The sequence below is a fragment of the Ornithorhynchus anatinus genome, chromosome 20 (assembly GCF_004115215.2).
Source record: "Ornithorhynchus anatinus isolate Pmale09 chromosome 20, mOrnAna1.pri.v4, whole genome shotgun sequence".
NCBI lineage: Eukaryota > Metazoa > Chordata > Mammalia > Monotremata > Ornithorhynchidae > Ornithorhynchus > Ornithorhynchus anatinus.
Genome location: NC_041747.1, coordinates 5207463 through 5223259, shown reverse-complemented (window position 1 = coordinate 5223259; position 15797 = coordinate 5207463). Strand labels below are relative to the sequence as shown.

Sequence of the window (15797 nt, the reverse complement as noted above, 5' to 3'; positions counted from 1 at the left end):
AATATAAAGGCTGGAATTGTGAAGCCAAAATGACAGTGATTGCTAGGTTTCTTAAAACTTTGTCATTTTCTTAAGCTATCTCATAAAATGAGGTTAGGTCCAGGATTCTGTGGAGAGGGATTTGGGGTGGGCGGTGTGTGTATGTTGGAGGTGGGGAGGGGGTAAAAAATAAGCTAAACCTACTTTATCCCTCCCATCTCTGTAGCACCAAGTTAAGTTAAAATATCTCCTTTTGACAAAGAACAGCCTTTCTGTTGATCAGTTATAAAGTCCAAGAGTCCAGCTGTTTTGACGTTACTGAGTCATTTGAAAATTTTGAGTTTTTTTGGCCATTAAAATTATAAAGAATCTCAGAATCCGTAGAGGGGGCCCTGAGCATGGTGAATGGGTTTCCATTGAATTCCAGATCTGTTCTGGATTTCTAGCTTCATAAAACGTCTTTTTACTTATGCCAGTCGGATTTTGCTTGGCACATAGTAAGCGCTTAACAAATACCATCATTTTAGCTCTCATAGTCCATAAAAGATTGTGTGAAAAATGATGAGAACTTAAATCAGTTTACCAGTGCTGTTAGCCAGGTTTTCAATAGGGACAAGACCTTAAACACCTGGTCAGTATCTATTCTCTGTGCCTCAGTTCCCTCATCTGTAAAATGGGGATTAAGACTGTGAGCCCCACGTGGGACAACCTGATTCCCCTATGTCTACCCCAGCGCTTAGAACAGTGCTCGGCACATAGTAAGCGCTTAACAAATACCAACATTATTATTATTATTATTATTTTTCACTTCTACCTCTGGCTATTCATCTACCCATAGTAGGTGCTCATTATATACTATCAATGGATTGAGTATCTGATATTCTGAAAGTCTCATTCTCTTCTCCCTCTCCCTTCTTTCTTTTCCGTCACCAACCTTTGCTTTCCCTCTCTTTACTCACCTTGATTCTCTGTTCCTTCCGTATTGACTCCTTTCCCTGTCTGTCTTCTCATTCTCTCTGCCCCCACTCTCTTTAAATGCCAACTGATTGACTGAATGTACTCCTCCTCCTTTGGCAGCAGGGTGGCAAAAAGATAAGAGGAGGAAAGGGTTTAGGAAATCTAGATCTTGGGAATGACCCAAGGAGCCAGTAATGGAGAAGGGAGAAAACATAGCAGAGAATCCCAAGAGAAGTGTAATGTTTGGGGCGGGGGGGGCATGAAGGGGTACGTGGAAGGAATGCTCATGGAAGGAGGTTGCCGAAGTTCTGATTAGAGGCTGGGGGCTGCAATTGAGAACCTCTGAGCTTTTCTCTAACTCTAGGATTCTCCAAAAAGTAAGAGAAACCTAAGTGCTCCTTCAAGTAGGATTTAACTGTTTACTGCAGGTATGGCATTGTTCTAGGCCTAATTAATTTATATGGGAAAAGAAGCAATGCATGGATCACTCATGAGTGAAAAACATAAATTGTGTTACAAATCAGTAGCATAAATTCTATGAAGGACTTAAGAGGAAGCTGCATATTTTGCAGTTCTAATTCATTTTTGCCACAGTGCAACAAGTGCTCCCAAATCTCCTGTCTTGTAGGAATTGCGTTCTTGAAAATCCCGCATTGTAAACTCACTGCGCCCAACCCTGTGCTCATGCATGCAGCTGATACTGCAGCAAACTGTATCCAAAAAGGCTCGGGAAATCCATGAATGTTCCCTTATTTCCCAACTCTCTACCAGTGAAAACACATTATGGGCAGAACTGAGTGGATGTGGTTTGTCTTTAGCTGTTAATGAGTGTTATCATTATGGTATTTGTTAAGCACTTACTATGTGTCAGACACTGTTTTAAGCACTGGGGTAAATACAAAGTTCATCAGGTTGGATACAGTCCCTGTCCCAAATGGAGATCACTGTCTCAGTAAGAGGGAGAATAAGTATTTCATTCATCCATTCATTCATTGTCAGTCATATTTATTAAGTGCTTATTGTGTGCAAAGCACTGTACTAAGTACTTGAGAAAGTACAGTACAGCAGTAAAGAGTGACAGTCTCTACCCACAAGGAGATCACAGTAATCCTCATTTTGAATGTAAGAAAACTGAGGCACTGAGAAATTAAGGGACTTGCCAAGGTCACAGAACAGGCAATTGGCAAAGCCAGGGATTTGAACCCAGATTTCTGGCTCATAGGCCTGTGCTCTTTCTAATACACCATGCTCCTTCCCAATGTGCTCATAAAGCATTTTGAGATTCTTAAATAACAAAGTACAGTTATTAACATTGGAGGTAGCTGTTATTAGCGAGTATTTGTTTAGAAAACAGTAGTTTTCTTATTGCTATGATTAGCCTATTTTGAATGAAGATCCTCCCTGCTGTTCTTTTCCTTCCAAGTCGGAAGAAGGCTTTTCTAGATCCCATTACGTTAGCACACATTGCCTAGACCTCAGAGTATGTGTGAACTTCACAAACCTTTCAGCTTCTTGTAAGAAAAATTTAGACATAAAATGAATTGTTTAAACCATTTGCCATGACCTCCTCATCTAAGGGGATTTTTAATATCCAGTGGCTAGCGCCTTAACCATTTGAAAGTCATTAAAAATAACATTTTGAGTTCATTTCTATAGGAGATGACTTCAGACTGTTATTTTTAAAACAGACATTACTGCCTAGGTACAAAGTAACTTTTGGCGAACTAAAATCGGTCAGAACATGTGGAACTTAAAGGCACTGCGTTTCATGGGGAATGAATCATATTTATTGAGCACTTAACTATGTGCAGAGCACTATAGTAAGCTCCTGGGAGAGTACAAAGCAGAAGAATTAGCAGATATGATCCCTGCCCGTAGCGCGCTTTCAGAGGGGGGATGACATGAGATCACAGAAGGGCACTGATGTGGACAATGAAAGATGTCCTAGAATTCTTTCATAAAGCAAAAGTATTCACTCTTGGCAACCAAGTTATTTTGGAAATTTGATTATTCATTCTACATATGATCTTAGGCCCAAGGCATGTTGTGGCTTAGTGGAAAGAACCTGGGCTTGGGAGTCAGAGGTCATGGGTTCTAATCCCAGCTCCACCACTTGTCTGCTGTGTGACCTTGAGCAAGTCACTTAACTTCTCTGTGTCTCAGTTACCTCATCTGTAAAAATGAGGATTGAGACTGTGAGCCCCATATGGGAAAACCCGATTATCTTGTACCTACCCCAGCGCTTAGAACCGTGCTTGACACATAGTAAGTGCTTAATAAATACCATAATTATTATTGTTGTTTCCATTCTATCCTGCAGAACTATTCACATTGTTGGTAGGAATTCCAACAATAGAAGTTTGGGGAGCTACAGAGAACAAAACCAATGCTCTATATTTATTTCTAGAATATGATTTTTTAATGCTCTTTAAGTGCTTAATATGTGACAAGCTCTGTTCTAGGCACTGGAGTAGATACAAGTTAATTGGATCAGACTCAGTCCCTATCCCACACTGGGGTTCATAGTCAAACAGTTGGCAAGATACATGTTGAGTCCCCATTTTACCAGTGATGAAACTGAAGCTCGGTGAAGTGCTAAAATCACACTGCAGGATTAGAACCCAGCCCCTTTAACTCCCAGGCCCATGCTCTTTCCCATTTGGCCATGCTGCTTCCCATGTCATAAGACATTTTTCCTCCTCCAGTGAAGCTCCTGGTGCCCTGGAAGTTGTCTTCACATTTGGGGAAGCCCGTAGTTCCTTGTTCAGTGTGAGGAGTGAATCCCCAATCCTTCATCCCAAACAACCCTTCCCCATCCTCCCCCCTCAAGGAGATCCAGGGGAGTCAGGACTGCTGAAGTGGTTGTCCTACCAACACAAGATGGGGTTTCAACATCAGACCAGAGTACAGAGTTGGGAATCTATTAACTGGCATATTACAGCTTCCTCCAGTGATTCCTTTATGTCCTGCCAGTATGTTATATATTTAGTTTAAGAAGGAAAAAAAAGCCCACTATCCAACAACATCTATCCAAGACAGAAATAGAAATCGATGTACATAACTATGAGGGTAGATCTTGTTTTTCTCAAAGGTTTTAGCAAAGGAATGACTGAAGACTTGTTCCTTTCTCATGGGGTGTGAGCCCAGAATTTTTGTAAAAATCTATCTCCTTGCCATTGGTTTTAAGGCACTCAGTCAACTCTTCCCCTCTTACCTAACCTCACTTCCCTCCCACTAAAACCCATCCTACACACTTGACTTCTCAAACACCAGTGTACTTTGTGTCCCGTTCTTGTCCCTTTTGCCACCAACCCCTTGCTCGTGTCCTCCCTCCTGGCTGGGACTCCCTCCCTCCCTCTTCATATCTGATGAAATGCCTCTCCTCACATCTTCAAACATTAAACTAAAATTATATCTCCTCTAGGAAGCCTTCCCTAACTTCATCTCCCCACCGTTCTTTATCTCCCTTCTGTGTCACCTCTGCACTGGGGTTTGAACTTCCTAAGCACTTGGGTCCTCACCCCCACCGTACCTGTGTCCATATCCTTATACTGTTTCCCCTAACTCTAAATTATTTTACTGTCTGTCTCCCCAGCTCGGTTGTGAGCTCCTTGAGGGTGGGATTCGGGTCTTCCAACTCCTGTAAACTCTGAACACTGCAAGCTGTAGCTAAATTCCACTGATTGATTGATCGATTACTTAACACATTGTTCCTAAACATCTGACTTCCTATCCTGAATCCTGTGGAGAGGGTATTGCCAGGACATCTCAGTCAGCTAAGGTTTTTACAAGAGTGTTGTCATTTAGATTTGTCAGATGAGTCATTTTGGGTGAATTGCCCCCAAAGGCGACTCATTGTGATTCAGTGCGTGGCAGTTGCTGCGGCTTTTGGGGCTTCAGGGATGTCAGGGTAGGGGGGCAGTGGATCCCGGCTCTGAAATGGTGGCATTATGCTAAATTGCCACCTTTGATGAAGCCCTGAGACAGCACCTGCACCTCCCACTGCTGCTCAGAAGACGTCAGCCTTACGCAGAAAAGGCATCTGCCGATGAATCCCGCATCTCATTCAGCTTGCTCTGCGAGCAGCCGCCTCAGCTCTCCCTAACCAATCCCACCGCTTTCCATTTCCGTTACAGCCTGGCTTAGTGCTGGGCAAGGATTTTTCTTCTTGCCGTGCTTTAGGCTCACTACTGACTGTGCCCATGTTAGAACTTATAGAAGGTAAGATAAATGAATTGTTGATCTCCGTGTGTCAGTGTTTCTGTACAACTCCAAAATCGTGGGTTTTATTGCTCCTTTAAGTTTGTTCAATGCTAATATCAATGAATTGTAGCACTGCTCTTATTTACATACCAAACTTAGCCAGTTTATCTGTGTGTAGCTGTACCTGTCATTCTGGGAACATCTTTCAGGGCTTGAAACAGTTTTTTAAATACATAAAATCAGTCACTCCGAGATGGAAACACCAAAAGCTGATTGTTTATAGCCTCAATTTTTAATATTCTGGCAGACAAGGCTAGATGATGGGGATGGTCTTAATTTAATCTGTTTACATATGGGAGGGGAGTTTGCATTTTCACTGAAAGTAGTGTCCTGTTGTGGAGTGTCTGGGAGATGATTTTGTTTTGGGCATAGCCAAGTCCTTTGGAGTTTGTTCTGAGGTGCCATTCAGTGGAGGAATCTCCTGGAACAATGGGTAAATAACTACTGAACTATAGCAATTTGATGTAGCAAGTAAATCACTTGATATGCATATCACCCGTTAGAGATGTCCGTCTGGATTTGTAATGCTGGGAGACTGGAAACTAATTCAGCCAAAGAGACTGAGTCCATTAACTAAATTGAAACAGTAAATTTCATCCCTGATACCATTTCACAGTGTTTTATGAAAAGTGTATTTTGTACAAAGGCTTGTTTAGTAAGACTGTGTTATGTAAATTACTGCTATATTCAACACAAGGTTAAGAGAACAGGTGAACCCTAAAACCTGCAGTGGCATTTTTGTTCTTAAATGAGAACATCTAAAAGTAGTCACAAGTACATTGCTTTTAAGGGAAGGTTTTTAGCATTTAAGCAAATTGTTTTGAAGACAAGTTTCCGTATTCAGGTGAGAGGGTGAGTCGATGTGAAGAGTATTCATGGTATCTCTGTTGTTTGTCTTTCTGATTCTCTGAACTTTAGTAAATGGAACTCCCGGTAGTCAGCTCTCCACCCCCCGGTCTGGGAAGTCTCCAAGCCCATCTCCAACCAGCCCAGGAAGCCTGCGGAAGCAGAGGGTAAGGACATAAGAAAACTCTTTTTTGAGGTCTCCTGACCGAGGATCGGGTGCCGGGGCTGTCAAATCCCTTTCTCCAAAAGTGCTTATGTGTCCAGAGCAACGTTAGGCCGGAATTACTGGCTAAAGTTCTTGTCGTACAGGTATTATGTTTTTTGGCTGCTGGGATTTGGGCGACTTCGAAAACACGGCCCAAGTATATTCACCTCGAGGATTTTTCCGAACCATCAGACAGTTTAGGGGTACAGACAGGCTGATGTTTGCTTGTTACCTTGATAGAGGTGTGGGGTCCCTTGCACTCACATGGCACGTGTGTCCATCACTGTAAAGAAGAAAATGTGAACGATGTTGTCGAGGGGACTTGAGGTTTCATCCAAACTTTCCCAGGGTCAAGATGGCAGTAGAACATATGCTGCCACTAAAGGGAGACCTGATTTATGAATGGAGCCTACTTTTTCCCTCCTGAGGGATTGTTGCTGGTTGCAATTTCTTCATAGCACTGTCTTACCAAAACGTTGGATTCTCTTCGATTGGAATCCGGAAATATTGGTGAATCCCTAAAAGGAGGGTGAAGGGTGTGCAGAGCATTCTCCTTCCATCATTCTAATAGAAAAGGGATTAAGAAGAACAATCTCTATCCTGTCCCCTTCCAGGAAGAACCTCTCCACACAGTAAGCGCCCAATAAATACAGGTGAATGAATGAACCTAAACAGGTTTGGGTGGGTGGGTGTTTGTGTCTGTGCACTCTTGTATCAACCTGTATATCAGAGATCATCATATCTAGTACTATGCATGGCTCAAGAAGAGAGTTGGTAAAACAAAAAAAGCCTTTAAGGGGATACTTATTTTAAAACCTACTGAACGTTGGTAGCTTCAAACAAGCCTCTTGGAGCCTTGTGCTAAGTAGTTGGACTCTTTGCATTGAGTTGCTTTAACTCGCTACTTTAAAATTAACTCATGAGTCACGCTCCTGGAACGCTGAGCCAGAAAGTTGAATCCCAAATGAAATGAGACATTTCAAGACTCACTCTTCTCTTCTTGGTTTGGGACTTGGTGGGTGGGAGAAACCTCTAATTCCCTTGGATTGTTTCTGTAGTGGTCAACTGCTCAGCCGCAGTTGTGGCTAGTGTTTTATTTTCCTGAGGTTGTGGAGTAATTTGCCATTTTGAGCCACAAAAAGAAGAGTCGATCACTGGTATTTATTGAGCTCTTACTATGTGCAGAGCACTGTACTAAGCTTTTTGGGAAAGTACAGTACATCAGAGTTAGTTGGTCATTGCTATCCCTCGCCCACAAGGAGCTTGAGTCATTTCAGTTTCCTTAATCTTATGGTGGAAATCATCTTGCTGAAGGGTTGGTTTCCTGCTTGGAAATAAGAAATGAGGGAGTCCATCTTTCAGACATTGTTCCTAAATTCCATATACAACTGTGAAGAACCCAAGCCATTCTCGGATAAATCAATCATATTTATTGCGTGCTTACTGTGTGGAAAGAGCTCTGTATTAAGAGCTTGGGAAAATACAATATAAAAGAGTTGGTAATAATAATAATAATGGTATTTGTTAAGGGGTTACTATGTGCCAAGTACTGTTCTAAGCGCTGGGGTAGGTACAAGGTAATCAGGTTGTCCCGCATGGGGCTCACAGTCTTCATCCCTATTTTACAGTTGAGGGAAATGAGACACAGAGAAGTGAAGTGACATGTCCAAGGTCACACAGCAGACAGGTGGCAGAGCCGGGATTAGAACCCATGACCTCTAACTCCCAAGCCTGGGCTATTTCCACTAAGCCAGCACGTTCCCTGACCAGAACGAGTTTACAGTCTAGATGGGGGCTGGGGTTTTTTGTTGTTGTTGTTGTTCCTTTTTATGGTATTTTTAAGCACTTTCTATGTGCCAGGCGCTATTCTAAGTAGACGAGGTAATCAGGTTAGGCACAGTACATGTCCCACATGGGCCTCTCAGTCTTAATCCCCATTTTACAGATGAAGTAACTGAGGCCCAGAGAAGTGAAGTGACTGCCTAAGGTCACACAGCAGACACCTGGTTGAGCTGGGATTAGAACCCAGGTCCTTCTGACTCCTGAGCCCATGCGTTATCCATCAGGCCCCACTGCTTCTGCTTCTACTTATTTACCATTCTGCTGATCTGCTGTTCTCCCCAGGAGAGGATGCCTAACCCAAAAATAACAGGCCAATCTTAGACCAGAGTTCAATCACTCAATCGTTTTTATTGAGCACTTACTGTGTACAGAGCATTGTACAAAGAACTTGATCATCCATGCGTGTCTGCATGGAGAAAATCCAATACTAGTTTGAAAACATTCCGTAGATTCTGCCTTTTTCAAATGGTATTTGAGTCATTAGCCAGCAAATGAGTGGGGAATTTTCTATTGCAGTTCAGAATCATAGGGCTGAAAAGCATTAAACTGAGTTCTTGTAGAATGTTTTTGTTATTGGGTCCAATAGTGGTTCCCAAGACACTGGTCTGGTCTTCAGGGTTCAATCATGAATGCTAATTGGCATTTCACTTATACAGATTAGAACCCAGAATGAATTTTCGTACCCAAAACATGCCTGATTTATGAAGACATGGTTAATGAGCTCTAGTCTCACCTATTTTAAAGGACTTTGGGCAAAGGTGCTGTAAGCACAATGAAATAGGAATTGTAGTCTCAAGTGGGGCATTTTCAACCTACATAACCCATGTAGCTAAGCTCCACAAAACAGAGAATTGAACTTCTCTCTCCCAGTGCCTTCACATCCTCTGACAATCAATCAAGATGAATACGTTCCATTACTTTAAAGGAGAGATTTCAATGGCTTTTAATATACATTCAAGTACTGGGTTGGATCACTAAGGAGGTTGGTTGAGTCTTAGACACCAGCTGTCCAGGATGATTTAGTCATTCATGTACCTGGAGGCAAGGGACTTGGAGAGATGAATGTCTGTCCCTACTTCATTATAGGGGATTCTATTTAGGATCTTCCATTTTTTAAAAGAAAGGTCACAGGTGAACATTTGCCTTCTATATACCTTTGTCCGTGTGAGTGAAGGTGCTTTGCATATTTATCTTGAGTGGGAGTCCCCATTTTATCTTGCTGTAGAGGCATCTGAAAAAAAAATCCCTCCCACTCACAAGTGTTCTAGAATATCCCTAAAAATCTTTGTAGCTGCCATCATAATAAGTTGTCTTAAGAATAGTAGCATATGCTCTCCCTTGATGGTTTAGCAAAAATATAGGATACATTGAAATATATGTTCACAGGAAGAAGCATAAAAGAAAAAATTGATTCTTTACACTGTAAACAGGAAAACATTAGCTACTTATATCTATTCTTCAGTCTCAGTTGCGTAGCAACAGAGCAGGAAAAGTGGGTTGACACCCCCCCCCCCCATTTAAATCAGAAAACAGGTTAAGATGAGAAGATCGAACCCTTGTTTTTTTTTGTTTTGTTTTATTTTGTTTTTTAATAGTTCCCTTTTCTATCCAAGGGAAATGGAGGTAATCATCTCTTAGTAAACAATACTTGGCCTTTTATTATTTTACCTAGTTGAATCTAGGTAATCTATTGAATCTATTATGTTGCCGTGTACCCATTTTGACATAGTCGAATGACATTATAACACAATTCTTGTTCCATACCTCTGGTGCTTTTTTTTCTAATGCAACGTGTGGCAACTGACAACGTATGTCACTGCCAACACAGCAGACATTTCTAATCCCTCCTTGTCCCCAATTCTTGCATTTAATTTGCAATTTAAAAGCCCTTGACTTGGGGTATGCATGTTGCTCTTTCTCATGGATATCCTTTGCGGTCCCACTTCTTAATATTGAACATCAGCAAGAAACATGTTGTCTTGTGTAGGTTGAATGAAGCTACCCATTATCCTCCCACATCTCTGGCTTTTGTACATTATCCGATCAGTCAACGGATGCTAAGAGTGGGTGGTGCAAAGTAGGAATGAATCCTACTCCAGACGTGTACGCTGTCTCCCTCTCCCCTCTTTCCCATCTCCTCTCCTTCCCCTCTCCCTCCCCCTCTCTCTCCCACTGCTGAAATGAGCTGGTTGCCTGGCTACAGCACAGAAGGAGGGAAGGGATTTGCATGATTTTTCTTTTCAAAGGCAAAATTTTGAGGAAGCAGCAGTACTTACCAGGTGTACTCTACTTGCAATTATAGCATCTGAACTGTCCCCTTGGTATTCAGATCTTGACATTCAGAATGAGAGGGTAAACCCGTTCTTTTTCTACCCATAAGGGGAAGGAGAACGAGATTCCAGCAGGTGATAAAATGCATATCAGACAAAACCTCAATAGCCGTGAGACTACCCTTTTCTAGGCTTCGGAAGTAAAGCGAGACTGAAGAAGTGCATTGGCAATACAGTGTGCATGTTGAAAGATCGTTTTGTTCCTCTATCATTTAGTTTGTTGATTTAAGCACCGGAAAGATAATTTCAAGTGAGTTCAGGACTCTTGCTATAGTTCACTGCCCAATTTAAAGACAGGGATGGTTCATCCCAAGAGCACATTAAACAAATCTGTACTGCACTTCATCTTTCAGGACCTGTATCACCCTCTCTCTTCGGATGATTTGGACTCAGTAGGAGACTCAGTGTAAAAGAGAAAATGGAGCAATGTATATGGTTTGTGATTTGGTGAAGGCTTAACTTTTCCTAAGAGAAGATTTAACAACAAAACACACACAAAAGAGTTTTGCATATGCACTTGTGAAATTATGGGTCCAAACCTTGTACCAAACTAGTTGTTTGGTTGTATTTTATGCCCTTGACATTTATCTCTGAAAGAATAGTTTTTCAATCCTTGTATAAATGACTTGATTAAACGAAAGAAAACTTCTTGATACATGTCATTTGCCATAAAGTTTGGTTAGGTGACGTTCACAACAAGCGAATGTGACTCAGGGACATATTTTCAAGACTTAAATCAGCAAGCTAGATTCACATCTTTGGTAGGTTTTCATACACAATGTAGAGATTAGGATACTATCTTCTATATCGTGGATGAACAGATTATGGCACCATCAGACATACTCTGCACCCTGTCTTGCATGGCTTGTTTGTTAAAAGGGCCATTGTTAAAGAGCAAGGAAGTTATTGGAACTCTTCTGGGGGGAAACCTTTTGCTTAGAACAATGGGTTCATAGTCTTTTTACAGTATAAGACTTCTAAGGAAAAATTCGCTCCTAAAGCATTGGATTTGTGTGAGCTCCTACACCATGACCTTTCTTGTTTCAACTGATAAGAACACTAGAAAAGAAAGTCCTCTGGTTGGATTTTTTTTTCAGTATATAAATGCTACCAAATGTCTGCAGGACCAACTTTAGCCAGTGGCACTGTGCTCAGTGTTGTTATTGTCCCCCTCAGACCCATGTGTTCTTTTCACCTATGTGAAGGCTCAGACTTCAACACAAAGAAACTGTGTCCTGGACCTATTTGAACTGTAAAAAGTCATCCCATGGGAGGTTTTATAAATGAGGTCCCTAGTACCTGTCCCTCTCCTGATCATTTCTAGATCTTTTTTTTGAACTATTAATATGCAAAACTCCTTTTGTGCTTAGTCTGCAAATACAGCCATTTGTTTAACATTAACCTACTAATTCTGCTCTTCTATGCTTCATTTTGAAATAATTAGCCATCAATGGTATATTTAAACAAGTATTTATAGAGCTGAATGTTACTCTAAATTTGATATTGATTGTATTGGCCTTTAGCTGAATCACTAACAATTCATGAGTTGAGGCATGATTTATTATTATTCTAAAGTTATGAAATATCTCAGTAGGCGATATATTCATGAGTCTTATTGAGTAATGGGAAAGCTTGGAAATTGGATTGGAGATTTAAAACTTTTAAAAATCTGATTCAAGTTGGGGGATTCAGTCATATATCAGTTCTTAAAAATCATCTAATTTATAGTCTTGATAACGATTGTACAACTAGCAGATTCTTCCATCTGTTTTATAGTTGCTTTTAGTATCATCACACCTACAGCAGAATCAAATATTCCAACCAAGTGAAATGTCAGGCGATAGAAATCAGGAAATTTACACTTATTTAAGTAATGAGTATTTCATTGTCCCATCATTTGCAGAGAGTTGAGGAGATTGAGATAGTGATCTGGCAAGTTATTCAAGAAACACAGACTGAACCACTTCCATCTGGAAAGAACAGTTCATAATACCTGCCCCACACTTTCGGTTTTCAAACTGTTTCCAATAGAAATTAACGGAGACTCCTGCTGAGATCAAAAGGCTGCTTCATTTTAGTTAAAATAGTTAATGTCTGTGAGGTTGCCTGAGCTCCTGCCTGCTCTGGTTATGTCTTTGTAAAATGCATTACTTAATTCAATCGATTCTATAGTAGGTTATTATGCAATCCACTAAACTGACAAAAATGCAGAGAAAGCAGTGAAACTGTAAATGTAAATAATTATGGAGGGGGAAAGGGAATGTCACAATCCATCCATAAAGAAAATAGATTCTGATTTCATGACCTATCTCCCTGTCAAATTTTTGGGCAACAACTGCTTAGAAAAGTCCACCAAATGGGTTTTTTGTTGTTGTTTGTTTGGATAGATGCAGGATTTTGACATTGATCTGAATTCCGTGGCTTGCTGAGATATTGCCAAGAGATGTTGGGGTCAGTAGTAATTGTTGATAGATGCTCCAGCCAACGTTCCACCAAGTTTGCTCCAAAGCAAATGCTGCCTTCCCAGCATGTGACTTTTTTAAAAAGATTGTTCAGGGACAATAGACGTATATCTCAATTTTATATATATGCATATATATAATTTATGGTTGAAGTGAAAGCCCCACAGAGGTTGAAACTGCAGACTCTCAGATCCTCCCAAAAAGAGTGTAATTCTGTTATGAAATATTTCTTAGCAACAAGACATAAGATTTCAGGTCATTGGTAGAACAGAACTGAAGTTCTATCAACACTTAAAAATTTGCGTGCAAATTGCCAAATTTTGGTTTGAAAGCCTTTTACTTTTTTTTTTCCCTGGCCACTTTGTGTCAAAGGGTACTCCAGAATCTTGATGGTTTAAAAATTTTTCAATTCTTTCCCCTTTTTGTGAATTTTTCTTGCTCTGGAGAGTTTGAACAGTGATCAAAAGCTCATGAACATGTTTAAAACATATGATGATAAAGATTTCCCTGCTTTCAGCATTTTAAAAACCCAAGAGTAAAGCATGTAGTCATGCATGAACACAAGGTGTGTTCTAAAGTCCACACAGCATTGTTTTCTGGTTGTGTCTTGGTTGACGGCAGGAAAAGAAGTGAAATGTTTGCTCCTCTGTTGCCCTGTGAATATTTTGAATTGCCATTGTGACCCCCAACTAGACAGACCTGTGTAAATATGCTGTCTTAGAAAATGATTTCAGAACATTTATTTACTAACTGCTGTGGGAACTTGGCTGGTGCACCCACTAGCCAGTCTATATACTATAACAACCAGCAGGATTAAGTTTTGCTGTATCCACTCTTGATTAGCATTCTACCTAAATCATTTATAGTGAACACAGTAATGTACCAGTAGTAAGAAGCATGGAAATCATATTTTACAGGTTGAAATTACTGCGCTACTGAGCCTGTTATAGGTGGCTGGCAATGTATCCCTCTTCTGGTGTGTGCGTGTTTTATGCGAATCTACAGGGCTCTGTGTGTATGTTTATATCTTACTGAGTATGTATATGTGTGTAATATAAAATGGTAAAATACAGTATTTCATACAGCCTTGAAGTTACTGGCTGCAACTCATAGATTTCTTTGTAATATCTTCATGTAGTGAATATCAACACAGGCGTATTTCTGGTGATGGTGTGGTAGTGAAAATTAGTATGCAACCTTATGGCAGAATATCTGTAATGGGTTTACTGTTTTGCCAAATGAAGAGATATTATTTGAAGACTAAACAATGCAGTCTCCATGCATTGTTAACTCTAAAATAAAAGTGCTTGCTTGTGTTTTTATATTACTTTGTTTGGTACAGGTAATACATTGTAAATACCTGTATGCCAAGATGTTTTTTAGTTGTATGAATGCTGATGACACGGTAATTTTCATCAGGATTATTCAGTCAAAATGCAGTTGAAATGAAAGTGAAGGGTATTAGATATGAAGACTTTCCAGTGGTCCTGAATGTTTGATAGTAACAAAATGTGTGATAGCTAATAGGAAAATAATGCAGGGCCTTTTGAAATGCCATATTCCATATTAACAGTATAGTATGCTTTCAGTTGTTATCCAGTTTATGTAATGGACTTATGAATATAGGTGCACACATACATGTTAATTGGATGACTATACTATGTACACATTCTTACACATACATACCTACATGCATGCATATGTGTATTCCTCTTGCTAGGGCCTGTATTTGTGTTTATATAGTAATGATATATGTGTGAGGATCGTCTACTGCAGCTTCGTGGACATTATTGATGATTAGTACTGTATTTAGTCTACCAACTGCCTGGTATAGTGTGCTATATTGTTAATAAAATTTACTGTAAGTTTGTGATTTAAGCGTGAGAAAAATGTGAAATTTGGAGCCGTGTTTGACCCATTTATGCTGTCTGGATGATTCTGTTCCTAAAGATTGGTTCTTTTGGGCAAAGTTTTCAGCTAAATTCTAAGTTTACTATAATATAAATATGGTGCATGAAATATATTGGTGCTACAGATGGCCACAAAAGTTTTTAAGTCACTTTGGGAGGTGCCTCTGGGTATGTTGTCTATGGCTAGACACAGTACTGTGGCAGTGATTTTTCTTGTAAATTTGGTGTCAAGTTTACATTCACTAGTATATTCAGGAACGAACTTGATTCCTCGAGGCCTTTGTTCTTCGTAGCTTACTTAGTAGCTTCTTGCAAATACCAGTAAGCATTCGCCATCACCAACTCGTGTCTGCAATTTTTAAAATTGCTTGCATCTCTACAGTTCTCTTCCAAAAAAGCATTCCATTTCACAACAACAGGGCAAAAGGTCTCTTTCCAAAAATCAAGTAAATCCGCCAAACAACATTAATCTGCAAAACCTGGAAGAATTATAGAGCTAATTGGTGCTGAAGTATTTCATATGAATTGGTCATGTCATGTTGTGCTGTTTCATTGCAGAATGCTGTACTGTGTTTCATATTCTTCTTGAAGTTTATTTTGTGAGGTTTACCATCGTAGAAAATAACTTACCTAATAAACGAAAGAAAATCCATGCTGTTGGGTGAGTTTCTTTTGAAGATGTGAAAAGTGGACTTGGAAAATAATGCTGGTTTGGATTTTGCTCTCATGTTTGGGCTTACATTGTTCATGAGACAGTGTAGCTCCTGGTCACGTGTGTAAATCCTAGCCTTAAGATTCTAGTGGTCACCTCAAATAGACTGTATCTGATAGCTTTAAACTCCTGATATTCCCTAAGTAGTTGGTAGAGTGCTTTGAGCACAGTAAGCACTCAGTAAATACCACTGGTTGATAATCTGAAGCAAGGGAAAAAAACCTCCTTATGACAAGTTTTGTTTCTGTAGTGTTCTAGAATTGCTTATAAATACTTTTTTAAGTTTGAGGC

The 15797-nt window shown here is 40.1% G+C and overlaps 1 protein-coding gene and 1 long non-coding RNA gene across 8 annotated transcripts in view; one reads left to right on the top strand and one right to left on the bottom strand.

Moving 5' to 3' along the window:
- Nucleotides 1–15797, top strand: part of DCLK1 (doublecortin like kinase 1) — a 204684-nt gene that overhangs the window by 124113 nt on the left and 64774 nt on the right. For 3 of the 6 annotated variants that reach the window (XM_029048563.2, XM_029048565.2, XM_029048564.2), the window contains exon 6: nt 6118–6212. In XM_029048563.2, coding sequence (XP_028904396.1) covers nt 6118–6212 — 95 coding nt within the window. Of the gene's footprint in view, nt 1–5051; nt 5158–6117; nt 6213–10775; nt 15447–15797 lie in introns of those variants that run through there. The other 3 variants (XM_029048568.2, XM_029048567.2, XM_029048566.2) reach the window with 3 other exon arrangements.
- Nucleotides 5965–9363, bottom strand: LOC114805933. Of its 2 annotated transcripts, none has more exons than XR_003754064.2 (3): nt 9247–9363; nt 6418–6533; nt 5965–6197 (listed from the first exon to the last, which is right to left on the bottom strand). It is a non-coding gene; the product is annotated as an uncharacterized LOC114805933 (long non-coding RNA). The 2 variants fall into 2 exon arrangements; XR_003754063.2 differs by having other exon boundaries at nt 6483–6533.